This window comes from Balaenoptera borealis (assembly GCF_965194805.1).
Source record: "Balaenoptera borealis genome assembly, chromosome: 18".
Taxonomy (NCBI): Eukaryota; Metazoa; Chordata; class Mammalia; order Artiodactyla; family Balaenopteridae; genus Balaenoptera; species Balaenoptera borealis.
In genome coordinates this window covers 8,479,008-8,495,117 of record NC_138877.1, presented here as the reverse complement: position 1 = coordinate 8,495,117, position 16,110 = coordinate 8,479,008, and the positions used below count along the sequence as shown (strand labels likewise).

At 45.7% G+C, this 16,110-nt stretch overlaps 1 protein-coding gene and 1 long non-coding RNA gene across 2 annotated transcripts in view; one reads left to right on the top strand and one right to left on the bottom strand.

The window, feature by feature from the left end:
* LOC309616102 overlaps positions 1-520 on the top strand; it is a 39,762-nt gene extending 39,242 nt beyond the window's left edge. Inside the window, exon 5 of the long non-coding RNA XR_014237276.1 lies at positions 434-520. This is a non-coding gene — a long non-coding RNA (uncharacterized lncRNA). The remainder of the gene's footprint in view (positions 1-433) is intronic.
* ALOX5AP (arachidonate 5-lipoxygenase activating protein) overlaps positions 411-16,110 on the bottom strand; it is a 74,899-nt gene continuing 59,199 nt past the window's right edge. Inside the window, exons 6-8 of the mRNA XM_082366310.1 lie at positions 9,697-9,767; positions 6,005-6,086; positions 411-856 (exon numbers count right to left, since the gene is read on the bottom strand). Coding sequence (XP_082222436.1) covers positions 694-856; positions 6,005-6,086; positions 9,697-9,767 — 316 coding nt within the window. The 3' untranslated portion in view covers positions 411-693. The remainder of the gene's footprint in view (positions 857-6,004; positions 6,087-9,696; positions 9,768-16,110) is intronic.

Below are 16,110 nucleotides of genomic sequence, written 5' to 3'. Positions count from 1 at the left end.
TGATTTAGTGGGGATGGGTGGCACATACTAATAAACACCTTGACATTGTGATATGGATTTGCCGCGGTTGAGACGTGCATAGGGTGCTATGCTGGGGGTCAGGGGCAACACGAGACCAACCTGGAAAAAGGAATCTTCAGTTGTGTCCTGTCTCTTTCTTTGTTTAGTGGTATTTTTTTGCCACTTAAAAATTTTCAAATAATACATGAAAATATAAATAAGAGATTAACGCTTACTCCAAATCTCTTCACCCAGAGATAATCACACTTGACCATTGGTGACCTTCCAGGTGTGTGTGTGTGTGTGTGAAGACAGCGTATTTTTTATCATCATCATCAAGGTCAAGGAAAACAAAGCAGTTATTCAACTGTAGCAATTTACCCACGTAAAACTCAACTACCAGCCTCACATATGTGTCTGCATTTTATTTTAGGAAAACATAAATCGGGTCACAAAACATCTTCAGAAAGCAGGATAAGTAAGAAACACACAGACGGGATCTGAAGAGCAAATCTGGTGCCACCATCATGCTCGGGGGGCGGAGCTGACATGAAGATATTCTCTTCCAGGAAAAGTGAGGTTCACTCAAGCTGCAAAGCCCAGAGTGTCATCAGATTTACAGCATCGTTTAAAGGGTTGAGTTATGATGGCTTCTAGGTATTGACTAGCTGAGCACACCCACCCGGAATTCAGTTAGGGGATGAGAAGGAGGGGGGAGATGGTGGTGGTCACTGTCTTGATGTAGTTTTCAAAGTCACTTCCGAAAAGGAGGATGAGGAAATAGTTGACTATCCCAGCCAGGGACATGAGGAACAGGAACAAGATGATGCGTTTCCCAAATATGTAGCCAGGTGTGCTGGAAAAAAAGGAAAGAGAAAACTGTAGGAGCAGCACAAATGATACCAATTTAACAAAAAATGTTATCACTTTGAGATACACGGGGTTTAAATTACAGCTCCTTTTACTCAGGAATGCTCCGTTTATTTCATATGAAGGATGGAAGTGTCTTAGCTACTATTAGTCATTGAATCTATTTCAAAACCAAGCTAAAAGAGCCTCAAACCCATCACCATTAGGGCTCTGCTCTCCGGCTTCTCTGTGCCATCGGAACTCCAGCTCCTGGATGGCATGAAGGTGGGGGCTTCCGCTGGTCATCGGGGTTCTGACCGGGCACTAGGAACCCATGCACTGACTAAGACCCTCTCCAGGAGCTCCTGTAGGAGCTGTGCTGGCCAATGTGTAGAATGCAGGACTTTCAGTGCCTCTATGTGAGAAGGATGGTTTAAATGAGCGAAGAAGGCTGGTGGAATCTAAGAGGTGCTTTGGCATCTGAGGGCTCGATCTGGTCTCCTGAGGCCGCCTGGGAATAACTCATGTTCGCATTAATGAGAGCCGAGCCCCAGCGCTGGAACGCAGGCCCTTACAATTTAAGTGAATCAGGGGAGGGAGACTTTTCCTCGCCTTCTCCCAGAGGCTCGAAATCCTAAGCCGCTTAGACAGAGCATCAGCTGGGGTCAGGAGGCACCTCCCCAGTGACCTGTGACCACCTAGCTGTGCACAGGGGCTGCCCCGGCTTCCTCTCTCCCCTGCGGCATCCTCCTGTGACGGCTGTGGCTGGTCCATCTGTGCAGCACCGGCGTGTTTGGAAAGTCCAGCCAAGTGAGTCTCTAAGGCTGTTAGTAAAGACCCCGGCGAGGGGCCCCTTTGGCAATCAGGAGTGCTCCCCGAGATCAGCCAGCTCAGCTAAACGGATGCCTTAATGCTGCTTGGCCCTTGTTTGCTACAATCGGAGACCAGAATGTGGCATCCATGGGTTCGACGTTAGAAATTTTATCTTTTTGAAAGAGACCCCAAAGGTGCATAAGGCAACTCCTAATATTCCTGTGTCGAGAATTTGAAAATCATTCCACAGTTGAGTATGAATGTCCTCGTTCCTCACGGTGTCCCGGGGACCAGCAGCACAGAAACTTGTTGGAAATGCAGAATCCCAGGTCCCTCCCCAGACCCACTGGGTCAGAATCTGTGCCCCTGACGAGCCCCCTCCGTGACCCCCGGGCCCAGTAAAGTGTGAGAGGCGCTGCCAGCTGCCAGCACCCGGCTCCTTAGCCGGCTGTGTTCCTCTCTCCTTGGTTTCCTGTTCACGGTCCTGCTATGAAGTGACACATTCTAGCTCTTTGTTGGGGAAAAAAAAGTTTGGTCCCAAAAGAGAGCGTCGTGAGCTGAATTGTATCCCCCGCATTCACGTGTTGAAGCTCCTAAACCCCAGTACCGCAGAATGACTATTTAGAAAGAGGGTCTTTAAAGAGGTAATTAAGGTCAAATGAGGTCACTGGGGTGGGCCCTAACTCACCATAACTGGTGTTCTTATAGAAAGAGGTGAGGACACAGACATGCACAGAGGGAAGACCACTGAGGACAAAGGGAGAAGCCCAGGAGAGAGGCCTCAGAGGAAACCAACGCTCCTGACATCTTCGTCTTGGACTTCCAGCCTCCAGAACTGTGAGAAAATGCATTTCTGTTGTTTAAGCCCCCGGGTCTGTGGCACTTCGTTATGGCGGTCCTCAAAGACAGATACAGAGAATTACCTGCTAATGCTGACAAGGAATGGAAAAGAAAGTAAAGGAGTCTATTTTTCAGCCAGAGAATAGAGGCTTCAGAGAAATTAAATTGTTAAAAGTCAAATATTGTAGTGACTCAGATTTATCACATGAATGAGGCCACCATATGCTCATTACAGAAACAAGGAAAAGTGATTTGTGAAGCTATTTCAGAACCTGCTCAAGATAAATCTGTGGTGAAGGATGAAACGGGAGTACCTCCTGATGAAACAGTGGTGTTCTTGATTTGGGTAGGATGTTTCTAAGGATTCGAGGCATATCTCCCCTAAGGAGATGGGTCTGTGGTGCTTTAACTCTTCCCAGACAAGAACTCAGCACGCTGTCATGTGCAGGGCTAAGTGTGAACAGCGGGGTCCCCAGCTCCGGCCCTTCATTCACTGCCTTTTTAAGTCTCAAGCTTAGAGATGGGCTTTTGAAAACTGTGTCCATTATCATTTCTGTAAGCTCAATATTTGGGGTCTTGCATGGTGCCCCTGACTCTGGGAGATTCCCAGGTCTCTGCCATGCTTACTATTATCACCTCACAACTGACACAGCACCTGCTCAGGGCAGGTGGTCAGTAAAGGTCCTGAACGATGCTGAGTGAACGAGGCGGGTGTGGGCAATGAGGAGAAGGTGGGCTTGGGTAACCCGAATTCACAGGGCTCGAGTCGCAGCCAATCTTTGCCCATCCAGCTCTGAGCTGAGAACTTCAAATTGCAAAGAGGAATTTAGTGGGAGCTCCAACAGGGAACAGGGCTCTGAGGGACAAGCAGACAGGGCAGCCTAGATGCAAGGGAGGTGATAAAAGGCAGATAGTCTTGTAAAATCATGCTAACTGCCATTGAGTTTGGGCCCAGATAGTAGCTCAGAATGAAAGGGGAAGAAACTCAAATTCATCCTACACTGCAGTGTCGTTAAGGATGCTGCTGATGACCTCATCAGGACAGGGAGAAAGGGGTCACCGTGTAAGGAGAAGGACTGAGAATGAGAGCCATAACTTCCAGGAGGAATAAAGGAGGGAGATGTAAAATCCTTGCAGGGCAGCTTGAAGCCGGAAGGCGAAGCTTTGGCGAGGGAGATACCTCAAGGAGTGACTTACCTACCCACTGGACCAAAAATGACGCTAGAACTTCTGCAGGGAGCAGAGCCAAAAGATGATCTAGAGCCCAAGGGAGAAAGTTCTGGGGAAGGATCTCACTGAGCAGTAACCTCCATCTGTTGGTGAGGCCAAGAACTAAAGCAGGTCCGGAGGGCATTAAGGCATCTGCAGAGTCCAAGGGTGACACAGCCCAGGGACAGAAGGGGGAGGGGGGGAAGGAGAGGAGTCTACAACAGAAGAGGGATTAGCAAGTCGTTTCTAGAAGGCAGAATTAAAAATCCCCTTGACCTGGGGACTTCCCTGGTGGCCCAGTGGTTAAGACTCTGCGCTGCCAATGCAGGGGACATGGGTTCGATTGCTGGTCAGGAAACTAAGATCCCGCATGCCCCACGGCACAGCAAAAAAAAAAAAAAAAAAAAATCCCCTTGACATGACCCCAGAGGCCCTCAGGCTCACAGCTACCTCAGGCTATATTTTGGTCTAAATTAGGATCAGACACTTCATCTAGTGTATATCATTTCTGCTGATGACACCTGCCCAGAACACTGTGTTGAGAAAGTACTGTGAGGCCACGCTTTGTCTCGGCAGGAAGGAGCACCACGATGATTAGTAATGCACGCAGGAGTGGTGAGAAGGGCCCAGAACGGGCACAGACAGTGGGCTAAGGGGCGATGGGCTCTTCTTCCTGCCACCTAATGGGGGAGACCAGGGAGGGATTTAAGGGCATAGGCCTCATTGCAACGAGGTCCAGAGATGTGTCCGTTTTTGAGTCTATATCCTGTTGTTTATTCTTATTCATTCCCTGGTAGTGATGGACATATTTTGTCATGTCCCACAGAGTGTCCTGGAATTAAAGCAACTTTAAGGGAATTCCCTGGTGGTCCAGTGGTTAGGGCTCCATGCTTTCACTGCCGTGGCCCCGGGTTCAATCCCTGGTCGGGGAACTACGATCCCGCAAGCCGCGCAGCGTGGCCAAAAAAATTTTAAAAATAAAGCAACTTTAAGATCTCAGGCAAGTGGTGACGGATAAAGAGGAGACAAGTGACTGGTCTGAATTCCTGGGACTTTGCGGGAGGAAGACGGGGCTTCGGGAGAGCCAGCCGGGAGAGCAGAGCCCCTCATTTCATTGGTAGTTACTCTGCCCCCTTCGACTCTGGACAACAGGTAATCCTCTGGGGAAAGGCAGAATAGAGGTTTTCCAGGGTAAAGGAGAATAAAGAATATCACTGAGGACAGCGTTGATAAGGATGAGAGAGGTAATGGAGTTGCGGTTTTAGAGGATAACTAAAAACGCCGCTAGAGAGGAATGAGGGGGAGGTGAGCCTGGAGGAGACTTGCTGGGGGCACCACCATTCCTCTCCGGCTGCAGCTCACCATCCAACCACCCGAAATCACTCAGCTTCGCAGGCCCCCGGGTTCCCCAGACGCAGTGCTTTCACCTGGTGACCTTCTGGGATGGCACTGCCTTTGTCACCGCTGAAGGAGGCTCTCTGAACGGAGAGTCCCTTATCCACTAGAGGGGGCGCGATTGTGAGAGACAGAGAGAAGTGAAGCCAGACAAGGGAGAGAGATGGAGCGGGAGGCTGGGGTCAGCGTGTGGGCGGAGCTCCCAGAGCATCTTCCCGGCCTTCAGAGCCCATCAGGAATTCTGATCGCTCAGGAACTTGTGGAAACTGTAACTCAAACATTTCTTCTTCAAGTATTATCATTTATTTTACTAAAATCCAGCCTTCCCAACCCAGGTCTAGGGAAAGCACAACTGCCGCTCTGGGCGACATCTGTAAGCAGCGCAGTGGTGACTCTACCCACTGCCTCCGTCTGATGTCTGCTCGTGCATCTTACTTTCTCAGCATTCTTTCTGCCGGTCCCCGGATGATCTGTTACTCAAGAGAACTCATCACAAGGTGCAAGCTTTAGTTCTCGTCTCTCTAGGCAAACAATGAAATGTTTCACTCGCTGGAGGCCTTGGGAAGCCAGACAGAGACCGTCATTCAAGCCCCAGACTCTGCAGGGTGGGAGTAGAGGGTGTGGGGTTGCAAAGAATGCGTTAAAGCATCCTTTGTGAGCCCAGCACCGTGTGGAGGAATTTTTAAACGGGAAAACTAGTCAAGGGCCCCAGCTGTATTTCAGAACCAGCCAAGCTCAAGGAGAAAAGGACGAGGGATCCAAGTCGGCCTCTGCCCTCGCACCCTGAGTGGTCCCACAGGGCCTTAAATGGTAGACAGAACACTGTTGTGAATGATCACTCTTCCAGCTGGAAAAGTACGACTCCCCGCACGGTTCTTAAACAGTCCCAGGGGCCTACCTCTGCGTTCTCTCCCCCAGGTAGCCAACAAAGTACTTTTGCCTCACAACCAGGTACATCAGTCCAGCAAAAGCGGCAGGAACTAAGTGGAGAAAGGAAAACACCTCGTGTTAGTGTCGCTGACACCAAAGCATGCTAAGTTAACCCAATATTAATACAGTCATTATGCAATCAACGCTGGTCACAGAATTGAGCAGAGGCCTCAGCTTCTGCCAGTCGGGGCCGATGTGAAGTTCAGCAAAGAGCCTGCAGCTGGAAGAAACCTGAGATCTCTAATAATAGTCATGTTGTGAAGTAAGTCAGAAACAGAAAAACAAATACCACATGCTAACACATATATATGGAATCAAAAAAAAAAAAAGTGGTTCTGAAGAACCTGGGGCAGGACAGGAATAAAGATGCAGACGTAGAGAATGGACTTGAGGACACAGGGACGGGGAAGGGTAAGCTGGGATGAAGTGAGAGAGTGGCATGGACATATATACACTACCAAATGTAAAATAGCTAGTGGGAAGCAGCCGCTTAGCACAGGGAGATCAGCTCAGTGCTTTGCGACCACCTAGAGGGGTGGGATAGGGAGGGTGGGAGGGAGACGCAAGAGAGAGGGGACATGGGGATATAAGTATATGTATAGCTGATTCACTTTGTTATAAAGCAGAAACTAGCACACCATTGTAAAGCAATTATACTCCAATAAAGATGTTAAAAAAAAATTCAACAGAAAAAATAAAACGAAACAATCTAATTAGAAATTTAACAAAAGACAGGAAAGATATTTCAGCAAAGGGGATGTACAAATGGCCAAAAAAAAAAAAAAAAAACACATGAAGATTACTCTCATTAGACATTATAAGGAAGCACAAATTAAAACTATAATGAGACATCACTACACACCTATCAGAATGGCTAACAAAAAATAACGATAACACCAAACACCAATGAGGATACATATTGCTGGTGGGAATGTGAAATGTTACAGTCTGGTAAAGACTTCAAGAATTTCCTACAAAACTAAACATGGAATTACCATATGGTGCAGCAACTGTACACTTGGGCATTTATCTCAGAGAAATAAAAAATTATGTTCACATAAAAAAAATAATAATAATAGTCATGTTACCCTGTATTGGCATCATGGTGTAGTTTACAAAGTCTTTTCAAACCCTTCATCTAATTTGAATCCTTTTCAGATGACTGATATCATCTTTTCTATTTCCAGATGTGAAAACATGGGTTCCATTGCCCAAGGGGCTTGTGTAAGACTGTCAGCTTGTAAGTGTGTGTGTGTGTGTGTGTGTGTGTGTGTGTGTGTGTGTGTGTGTGTGTGTGTGTTTGGGAGGAGAGCTGGACTTGAACCCAGAGCCCTGCTCTGAAGCTGGTTCTCTTCAAAGTACACCCTTCACCTGTGGGCCTCCAGGAATTGCGATGCGCAACCTTTTCTGAACAATTGCTACAGTTCAGGAAAGATCTCCGGGGAAAGAAATGCCCTTTGCATTCCAGCCAAATAACCCCATGGAGTCCTGAACACTTGGAGCTGAGAGTTAGGAAACCCAGCCCCACCAGGACTATTATGATCTGGAGCTAATGCTTAACTCATTCTACCTCTGGACAAAGGGCTGATTACAGCTTTCCTACCTACCAGGAATTAATATGCGGGTGAAACAGAAGTATGGGTATAAAAGCTCTGTGAAGACCCCCCCAGCGTTATTCAAATACCAAATTAAGTGCATTAACCGAGCACTTTTTATGTGTCAGGTACTGCCCGAGGCATACCGGGTACTCTGGTGTCCGATCTTCTCTTCTCTGAAGGTCACAAAATTGTCACAATTCACAATTTGCCTTGGACAAAGTCTTTCCTGGTTGGTCCCTTCCTGGTGGCTCTGCTCTAACTTATCGGCCCATCTCTCTTTCACTGGGAGCTAAGTTGAACATGACTTAAAAGAAATCAGGGTGCAAAGTGGCTGAATTCATTGCCCATATGCAGCGAATGGCGCCCACCTCTGGTGTGGACCTGGGCTGCTTGGAACACCAGGAGAGGTGTCGTGGATTCAAATCCAGGGTCTAAAATTCTCAGGTTTGAGCAAGTTCCCCTGGGGTTTGGGTTCCTGCTCTGTAAAGTGATGGGTTTGGGCTGGGGTTCCTTTCACCTAAAAAATTCTACAATCTACCATATTCATAGGAAGTGATGATTATTGAACAGGGGTGACTGACACTTCTGTCTCCCAGAAATGCCAACACTTGTTTTGGCAGAAAATGCATATTTCCAGGACCCTGAAACCCCTTCCAACTCCCTTTGTATTTAACTAACCAGAAAAACTCCAGATTCACCTGTATCATGTATCGTCTAAGACATAAAAGGAATCATCACTCCTACTCTAAGTGTAGTTTGACTTGATTTTTCAAGTGATGCCAGACATGTTTCTTATTTAACTGAGGACAGAAAGTGGGAAATAAAGAGTGCACTTACTGACAGCCTTACGGCGCACATGATATTCCTGAAGTGGTTTCTGCTACCATCCCTCACCTCTCTTCTCTCTCACTGCACCTTATTCTTTTCCTTCATGGCATGTCTCACTCTTGGCAAAAGTTTATCCATTCATTTATTTTCTACGGTCCACCTCGCCAACTGCTGTGTGCTTTACCACCATCTCTGTTTTATTTATAGCTGCATATCCAGGGACAGGGCTTGGCACATAGTAGGTGTTCAATGTATATTTTTATGGAAATAAAGTACGAGGATACTTGTGAAAAATCCAGGATTTAGTCTGAAAGACCTGGGCTCCCATCCTGGCTCTGTTATTCACCAGCTGAGCAACCTTGAAAAAGTCACTTTATGTCCCTGGACCAAAGGGTCCTCAAAGGTGACAGGGCAAAATAATATCCACTTTACTTACTTTATAGAATGAGTGAAGGCAATAAGGATGAAATCATTTATCAGAGGACACTAGTGGCCTTTTCTCATGCACCACTGGGCCACAGCATGGAAGCCGGCCAAGTCATGCCAAGCCTTCACCAGACACAGTGCCAGTCTTCAAAGGGGACCAAAAATACCACACAGGGACTTCCCTGGCGGTCCAGTGCTTAAGACTCTGCGCTTCCAATGAAGGGGGCGCGGGTTCGATCCCTGGTCTGGGAACTAGGATCCCACATGCCGCACGGCACAGCCAGAAAAAAAAAACCAACAAACCGCCACTCGGGTTTCTGTTTAATTTTAAATCAACTCTGGATGTCAACTTGCTGAAGTCAAGACCGCAGGCTGCTAAGAACCGGGGAGGCTGGAGACCTGGACCCAGGCCCGAAGAAGGACCACCACGCAGAAGCCGATTAGCAGGACAGCCAAGTGACAGCTGGCCCAGAATAGACCCCTCGGGCGCTCTCATTTAGAACGCCCTTGTATCTGAGCTAACACTGCTTAAGGATTCTGAGTCACATTTAGCCTTAAACCACCCTTGCCAGCGCAGCCACTCTCCACCAGCCACCAGGGAGCCAGCGTGAGCGATGCATTACCGCAGGGCTCCACGCGGGCACCCCGCCCGCTGAAACACGGCCTCCGGAGGGTCTCGCCTCTCCAGGGCTTCATGGATTGGAGCTGGAGGGCAGGCAAAGCCTTTTCAACAAAAAGCCTGCACTCGAACCTCCTGGTGACGCATCACGTTTCAGAAAGAGAACACCCAAGGAGAAGCCTGGGTTACCTTGGCTGCAGAGGAGCCCGGCGCTCCAGAGCATGACGAGGAAGGTGGGGTACGCATCGACACAGTTCTGGCTGTAGAATAAACACACAAGGGGGAACATCAGAAGACACGTTACTGCAGCGCAGTCTGAAAATTACCTGAAACCCCGAATTAATAATCACTGTCGCGCACAGCACAAACCCCATTCATAATTCCACTGACCTCTACCTGATAAGACGTCAGAAACAGACGGTGGTGTGTGTAAAGCGGACACGTGTTCGGAATCCATCCACTCCCTTCCTCGGTGAAGCCGATCGGAGACCCGCTTTCTTGATGGATTCGCCTTGGCAGGATTCCTGCTCGCGGTTACACCAAAGCGCTTCTTGGAATTGAAAAGTGAGCGCCGTGGACAGCAGGGCTGGGCGGCGGTCAGGGTCGGGGCAGCAGGGAAGAGGGACCCGACTAAGAAACCTTCAGGTCAGACACACAAGTCAGCCCAGACACGAGGGCCAGGCTGAGGAAGGCAAGGCGAGCCTCAAGCATTAGAGGGACCAGGGGTCGATTCAGCAAAGCCGGTGCTCACGGCGTTATCTTGCTGCTGGAGCAATGGCTTTGTGCAGGGCTCAGTCCTCACCCCTGTGCTGGTGTCTTACACCCTTGGTCTCCTTTAAACTCAGGCAATCCTGCGAGCACACATGGTGACTGCATGCGTTTCCTATGGCTGCTGGGACAACTAGCCACAAGCTCAGTGGCTTAAAACCAGACAAATTGATTATCTGGAGGTCAGAAGTCTGAAATCGGTCTCCTTGGGCCAAAATGAGGGTGTCCGCATGGCTGCAATCCTTCTGGAGATGCATCGCTTCTGTTTCCTTGCTTTTCCCAGCTTCTAGAGATCGCCTGCATTCCTTGGCTTGTGGCCTCTTCCAACCTCAAAGCCAGCAATGTCTGATCATGTCTTCTTCGCGACACCAACTCTTCTGCCTCCTTCTTCCACATTTGAAGGACCCTTGTGATTACACTGGGTCCCACCCAGATAATCCAGGATAATCTCTTAAATTGAACTTAAATTCAGCTGGTTAGCAAACTTGATTCCTCCTTGCCACGTAACATAACCCATTCACATGTTCCTGAGATTAGGATGTGAACACCTTTGGGGAGTCATTATTCGGCCTACCACAATTAGTCTCATGTTTCAGATGAGAAACTGAATCTTGGAGAAGTTGAATAACTTGCCCAGGGTCACCCAGCTACAGAGTAGCAAAGCCAGGATTCACAGGCTGGTCAGTACGACTCTAAAACCAGGTGTGTTACCTCTTCGACTCCACAGGCACACCTCAGAAATAGCGTGGGTTCAATTCCACACCACCACGATGAAGCAAATACCGCAATAAAGAAAGTCACAGGAATGTTTTTGTTTCCCAGTGCACATAAAAGTGATGTTTATGCTATACTGTAGTCCAATATATGTGCAATAGCATTATGTCTAAAAAACAAGGTACATACCTTAATTAAAAAATACGTTATTGCTAAAATATGCTAACCATCATCTGACAATGCAGGGCTGCCACAAACCTTCAATTTGTAAAAAAAACAAAAACAAAAAAAACCACAGTGTCTGTGAGGCACAATAAAAAGAGGTATGCCTGCACTAAAGCAAACAGCAAGTGTTTTCTTCAGTTTACAGCCTAGATCAGGACAATCGATACGCACATCCATGGAAACACAACACAACAAGACTCAAAAGAGGAGGGGCAATGCAATAGAGTGGGAAGGATTTGGTGACTAGGATTTCGTCCCCCACCTGACATTAACCTGCTGTTTGTCACTGGCAAAGCAAACTCTCTGGACTTAGTTTCCTTACCAGTAAAACTAAGAGACTAATAAAGAATAACTCTGAGATCCACTTAAGCTCTAGGAGTCGATGGTCTAATGTACTGGTTCTCAAGGTGTGGTCCCTGGATCAGCCACATCAGAATCACCACGGAACTTGTTGAAAATGCAAATGTTAATGCCTTCCTTGGACCTAAGGAATTAAAAACTCTGAGGGTGGGCCCAGCAAGAGTTTTAACAGCCCTCCAGGTGATTCTGATACATACTCAAGTCTGAGAACCACTGGTCTGAGGTAATTCGAACTGTATAGGTAAAAGCAAAGATGCAATTTTCAAATTACATTTGGCCTTTTATCCAAATTCCTTCCTTGGATTCTTCATCTGGATCCTTCTTGATCTGGTTCTCATAAAGTTTCTCCTAAAAATCAGTCTTGAAGCCTCGTTCAAACTGATAGGATCTCAAGATTCAGTTGGTACCGCTGAGAACCCTGGAATGACCAGCCCTTGGTCTGTCCCCTGCAGAGAACCCAGAGAGGTTGGGTCACGGGGGCCTTCAGATCTTTCTGATGGTCAAAAAATCCCTTACCGGAGAAGTCAACAAATGGAAAAGGTAAGAAACCAATGTACCCTGTCCTGGATAGACACAGGAGAGCCAGAAGAGCCCTGCTGACCTTGCTGGGGGCAATGGATACCCAGGATTTCCATTGATCTATGGACACAGTAAGAACTCCAAAGGGCGGGAGTCCCTTACAAATCTGCCATTTGGGGTGAAGCACTTAGTGAGTAAACAAGCCCCAAAGTGATAACTGTAGCAGCCGGTAAGCAAATGCATCACATCTATTCTTACGCCTCATTAGAGACACAAAACTGCAGCCTCAAGACTCAGAGAAGATCCATCTCCCAGTTCCAGAAAACTAGAGAGAAAATTCCCTTTTATTTAGTTGAATAATGTTCCATGTCTGATGGGATCTAATACCTGACACTCAAAACAGTTTGAAAATCTATTAATATCAAAGCTCTCCCTGCTTCCTCTCATTCTCGTGCTTCTGTTTTGTTTGTTTTGAAGTTGTGATTTTGTCTGGGTGATGCAAAATTATAAAAAATTCTTTATTGTCCAAGGAATGTGCTCATAGAGAGAAGTGTCTAGTGATGTGACATTAGATCAGCCATTCAATCATTCCTGCCTCTTATATCAAGTCACCATGGGCCCTGGTACAACACAGTCGGCCTGAAATTGAACGAAACTCTCCCAACTCTAAGAAAACGGGCTCTTCTCTGGATTTCCAGAATACGCCCAGAGTCCTAACCCCCATTCTGGCTCAAGCCGGTCCCTCTCCCCATCCAGGATCTCTGACACATCTTCCATCCACGGCTTCATGCACACATGCCTCTCCTCGCCAGAGGGCCACTGCTGGGCTGAACTCAAACAGCTTTTGTCCTTTGGTCAGTGATGCGGCTGCCTTTAGGGACCTTAGAGGTCACTCGTGTGGTCCCTAAAGTCACAAAGCCTGGGTCCCACTCGGGGCTGCCACTTTTTTTTTTTTCAGTATTAAAATGTTTAATTTTATATTCTCTTTACCACCTTTAAACTTCGTTTTTTTAACATCTTTATTAGAGTATAATTGCTTTACAATGGTGTGTTAGTTTCCGCTTTATAACAAAGTGAATCAGCTATACATATACATATATCCCCATAACTCCTCCCTCTTGCGTCTCCCTCCCACCCTCCCTATCCCACCCCTCTAGGTGGTCACAAAGCACTGAGCTGATCTCCCTGTGCTATGCGGCTGCTTCCCACTAGCTATCTGTTTTACATTTGGTAGTGTATATTAGTCCATGCCACTCTCTTATTTCGTCCAAGCTTACCCTTCCCCCTCCCCATGTCCTCAAGTCCATTCTCTATGTCTGCATCTTTATTCCTGTCCTGCCCCTAAGTTCTTCATAACCTTTTTTTTTTTTTAGATTCCATATATATGTGTTAACATACAGTATTTGTTTTTCTCTTTCTGACTTACTTCACTCTGTATGATGGACTCTAGGTCCATCCACCTCACTACAAATAACTCAATTTCGTTTTGTTTTATGGCTGAGTAATATTCCATTGTATATATGTGCCACATCTTCTTTATCCATTCATCTGTCGATGGACACTTAGGTTGCTTCCATGTCCTGGCTATTGTAAATAGAGCTGCAATGAACATTGTGGTACATGACCCTTTTTGAATTATGGTTTTCTCAGGGTATATGCCCAGTAGTGGGATTGCTGGGTCATATGGTAGTTCTATTTTTAGTATTTTAGGGAACCGCCATAATGTTCTCCATAGTAGCTGTATCAATTTACATTCCCACCAACAGTGCAAGAGGGTTCCCTTTTCTCCACACCCGCTCCAGCATTTGTTGTTTGTAGATTTTTTGATGATGGCCATTCTGACCGGTGTGAGGTGATACCTCATTGTAGTTTTGATTTGCATTTCTCTAAAGATTAGTGATGCTGAGCATTCTTTCATGTGTTTGTTGGCCATCTGTATATCTTCTTTGGAGAAATGTCTATTTAGGTCTTCTGCCCATTTTTGGATTGGGTTGTTTGGTTTTTTTTATATTGAGCTGCATGAGCTGCTTGTAAATTTTGGAGATTAATCCTTTGTCAGCTGCTTCAAAATATATGCAAATATTTTCTCCCATTCTGAGGGTTGTCTTTTCATCTTGTTTATGGTTTCCTTTGCTGTGCAAAAGCTTTTAAGTTTCATTAGGTCCCATTTGTTTATTTTTGTTTTTATGTCCATTTCTCTAGGAGGTGGGTCAAAAAGGATCTTGCTGTGATTTATATCATAGAGTGTTCTGCCTATGTTTTCCTCTAAGAGTTTTATAGTGTCTGGCCTTACATTTAGGTCTTTAATCCATTTTGAGTTTATTTTTGTGTATGATGTTAGGGAGTGTTCTAATTTCATTCTTTTACATGTAGTTGTCTAGTTTTCCCAGCACCACTTATTGAAGAGGCTGTCTTTTCTCCATTGTATATTCTTGCCTCCTTTATCAAAGATAAGGTGACCATAGGTGCATGGGTTTATCTCTGGGCTTTCTATCCTGTTCCATTGATCTATATTTCTGGTTTTGTGCCAGTACCATACTGTCTTGATTACTGTAGCTTTGTAGTATAGTCTGAAGTCCAGGAGCCTGATTCTTCCAGCTCCATTTTTCTTTCTCAAGATTGCTTTGGCTATTTACGGTCTTTTGTGTTTCCATACAAATGGTGGAATTTTTTGTTCTAATTCTGTGAAAAATGCCATTGGTAGTTTGATAGGGATTGCAATGAATCTGTAGATTGCTTTGGGTAGTATAGTCATTTTCACAATGTTGATTCTTCCAATCCAAGAATATGGTATATCTCTCCATCTGTTTGTATCGTTTTTAATTTCTTTCATCAGTATCTTATAGTTTTCTGCATACAGGTGTTTTGTCTCCTTAGATAGGTTTATTCCTAGGTATTTTATTCTTTTTGTTGTAATGGTAAATGGGAGCATTTCCTTAATTTCTTGTTCAGATTTTTCATCATTAGTGTATAGGAATGCAAGAGATTTCTGTGCATTAATTTTGTATCCTGCTACTTCACCAAATTAATTGATTAGCTCTAGTAGTTTTCTGGTAGCGTCTTTAGGATTCTCTACGTATAGTATCAAGTCATCTGCAAACAGTGACAGTCTACTTCTTCTTTGCCGATTTGGATACCTTTTATTTCTTTTTCTTCTCTCATTGCTGTGGCTAAAACTTCCAAAACTATGTTGAATAATAGTGCTGAGAGTGGGCAACCTTGTCTTGTTCCTGATCTTAGTGGAAATGGTTTCAGTTTTTCACCACTGAGAACGATGTTGGCTGTGGGTTTGTCATATATGGCCTTTATTATGTTGAGGTAAGTTCCCTCTACGCCTACTTTCTGGAGGGTTTTTATCATAAACAGGTGTTGAATTTTGTCAAAAGCTTTTTCTGCATCTACTGAGATGATCATATGGTTTTTCTCCTTCAATTTGTTAATATGGTGTATCACATTGATTGATTTGCGTATATTGAAGAATCCTTGCATTCCTGGGATAAACCCCACTTGATCATGGTGTATGATCCTTCTAATGTGCTGTTGGATTCTGTTTGCTCATATTTTGTTGAGGATTTTTGCATCTATGTTCATCAGTGATACTGGCCTGTAGTTTTCTTTCTTTGTGACATCTTTGTCTGGTTTTGGTATCAGGGGGTGATGGTGGCCTCGTAGAATGAGTTTGGGAGTGTTCCTCCCTCTGCTAGATTTTGGAAGAGTTTGAGAAGGATAGATGTTAGCCCTTCTCTAAATGTTTGATAGAATTCACCTGTGAAGCCATCCGGTCCTGGGCTTTTGTTTGTTGGAAGATTTTTAATCACAGTCTCAATTTCAGTGCTTGTGATTGGTCTGTTTATATTTTCTACTTCTTCCTGGTTCAGTCTCAGAAGGTTGTGCTTTTCTAAGAATCTGTCCATTTCTTCCAGGTTGTCCATTTTATTGGCATATAGTTGCTTGTAGTAATCTCTCATGATCCTTTGTATTTCTGCAGTGTCAGTTGTTACTTCTGCTTTTTCATTT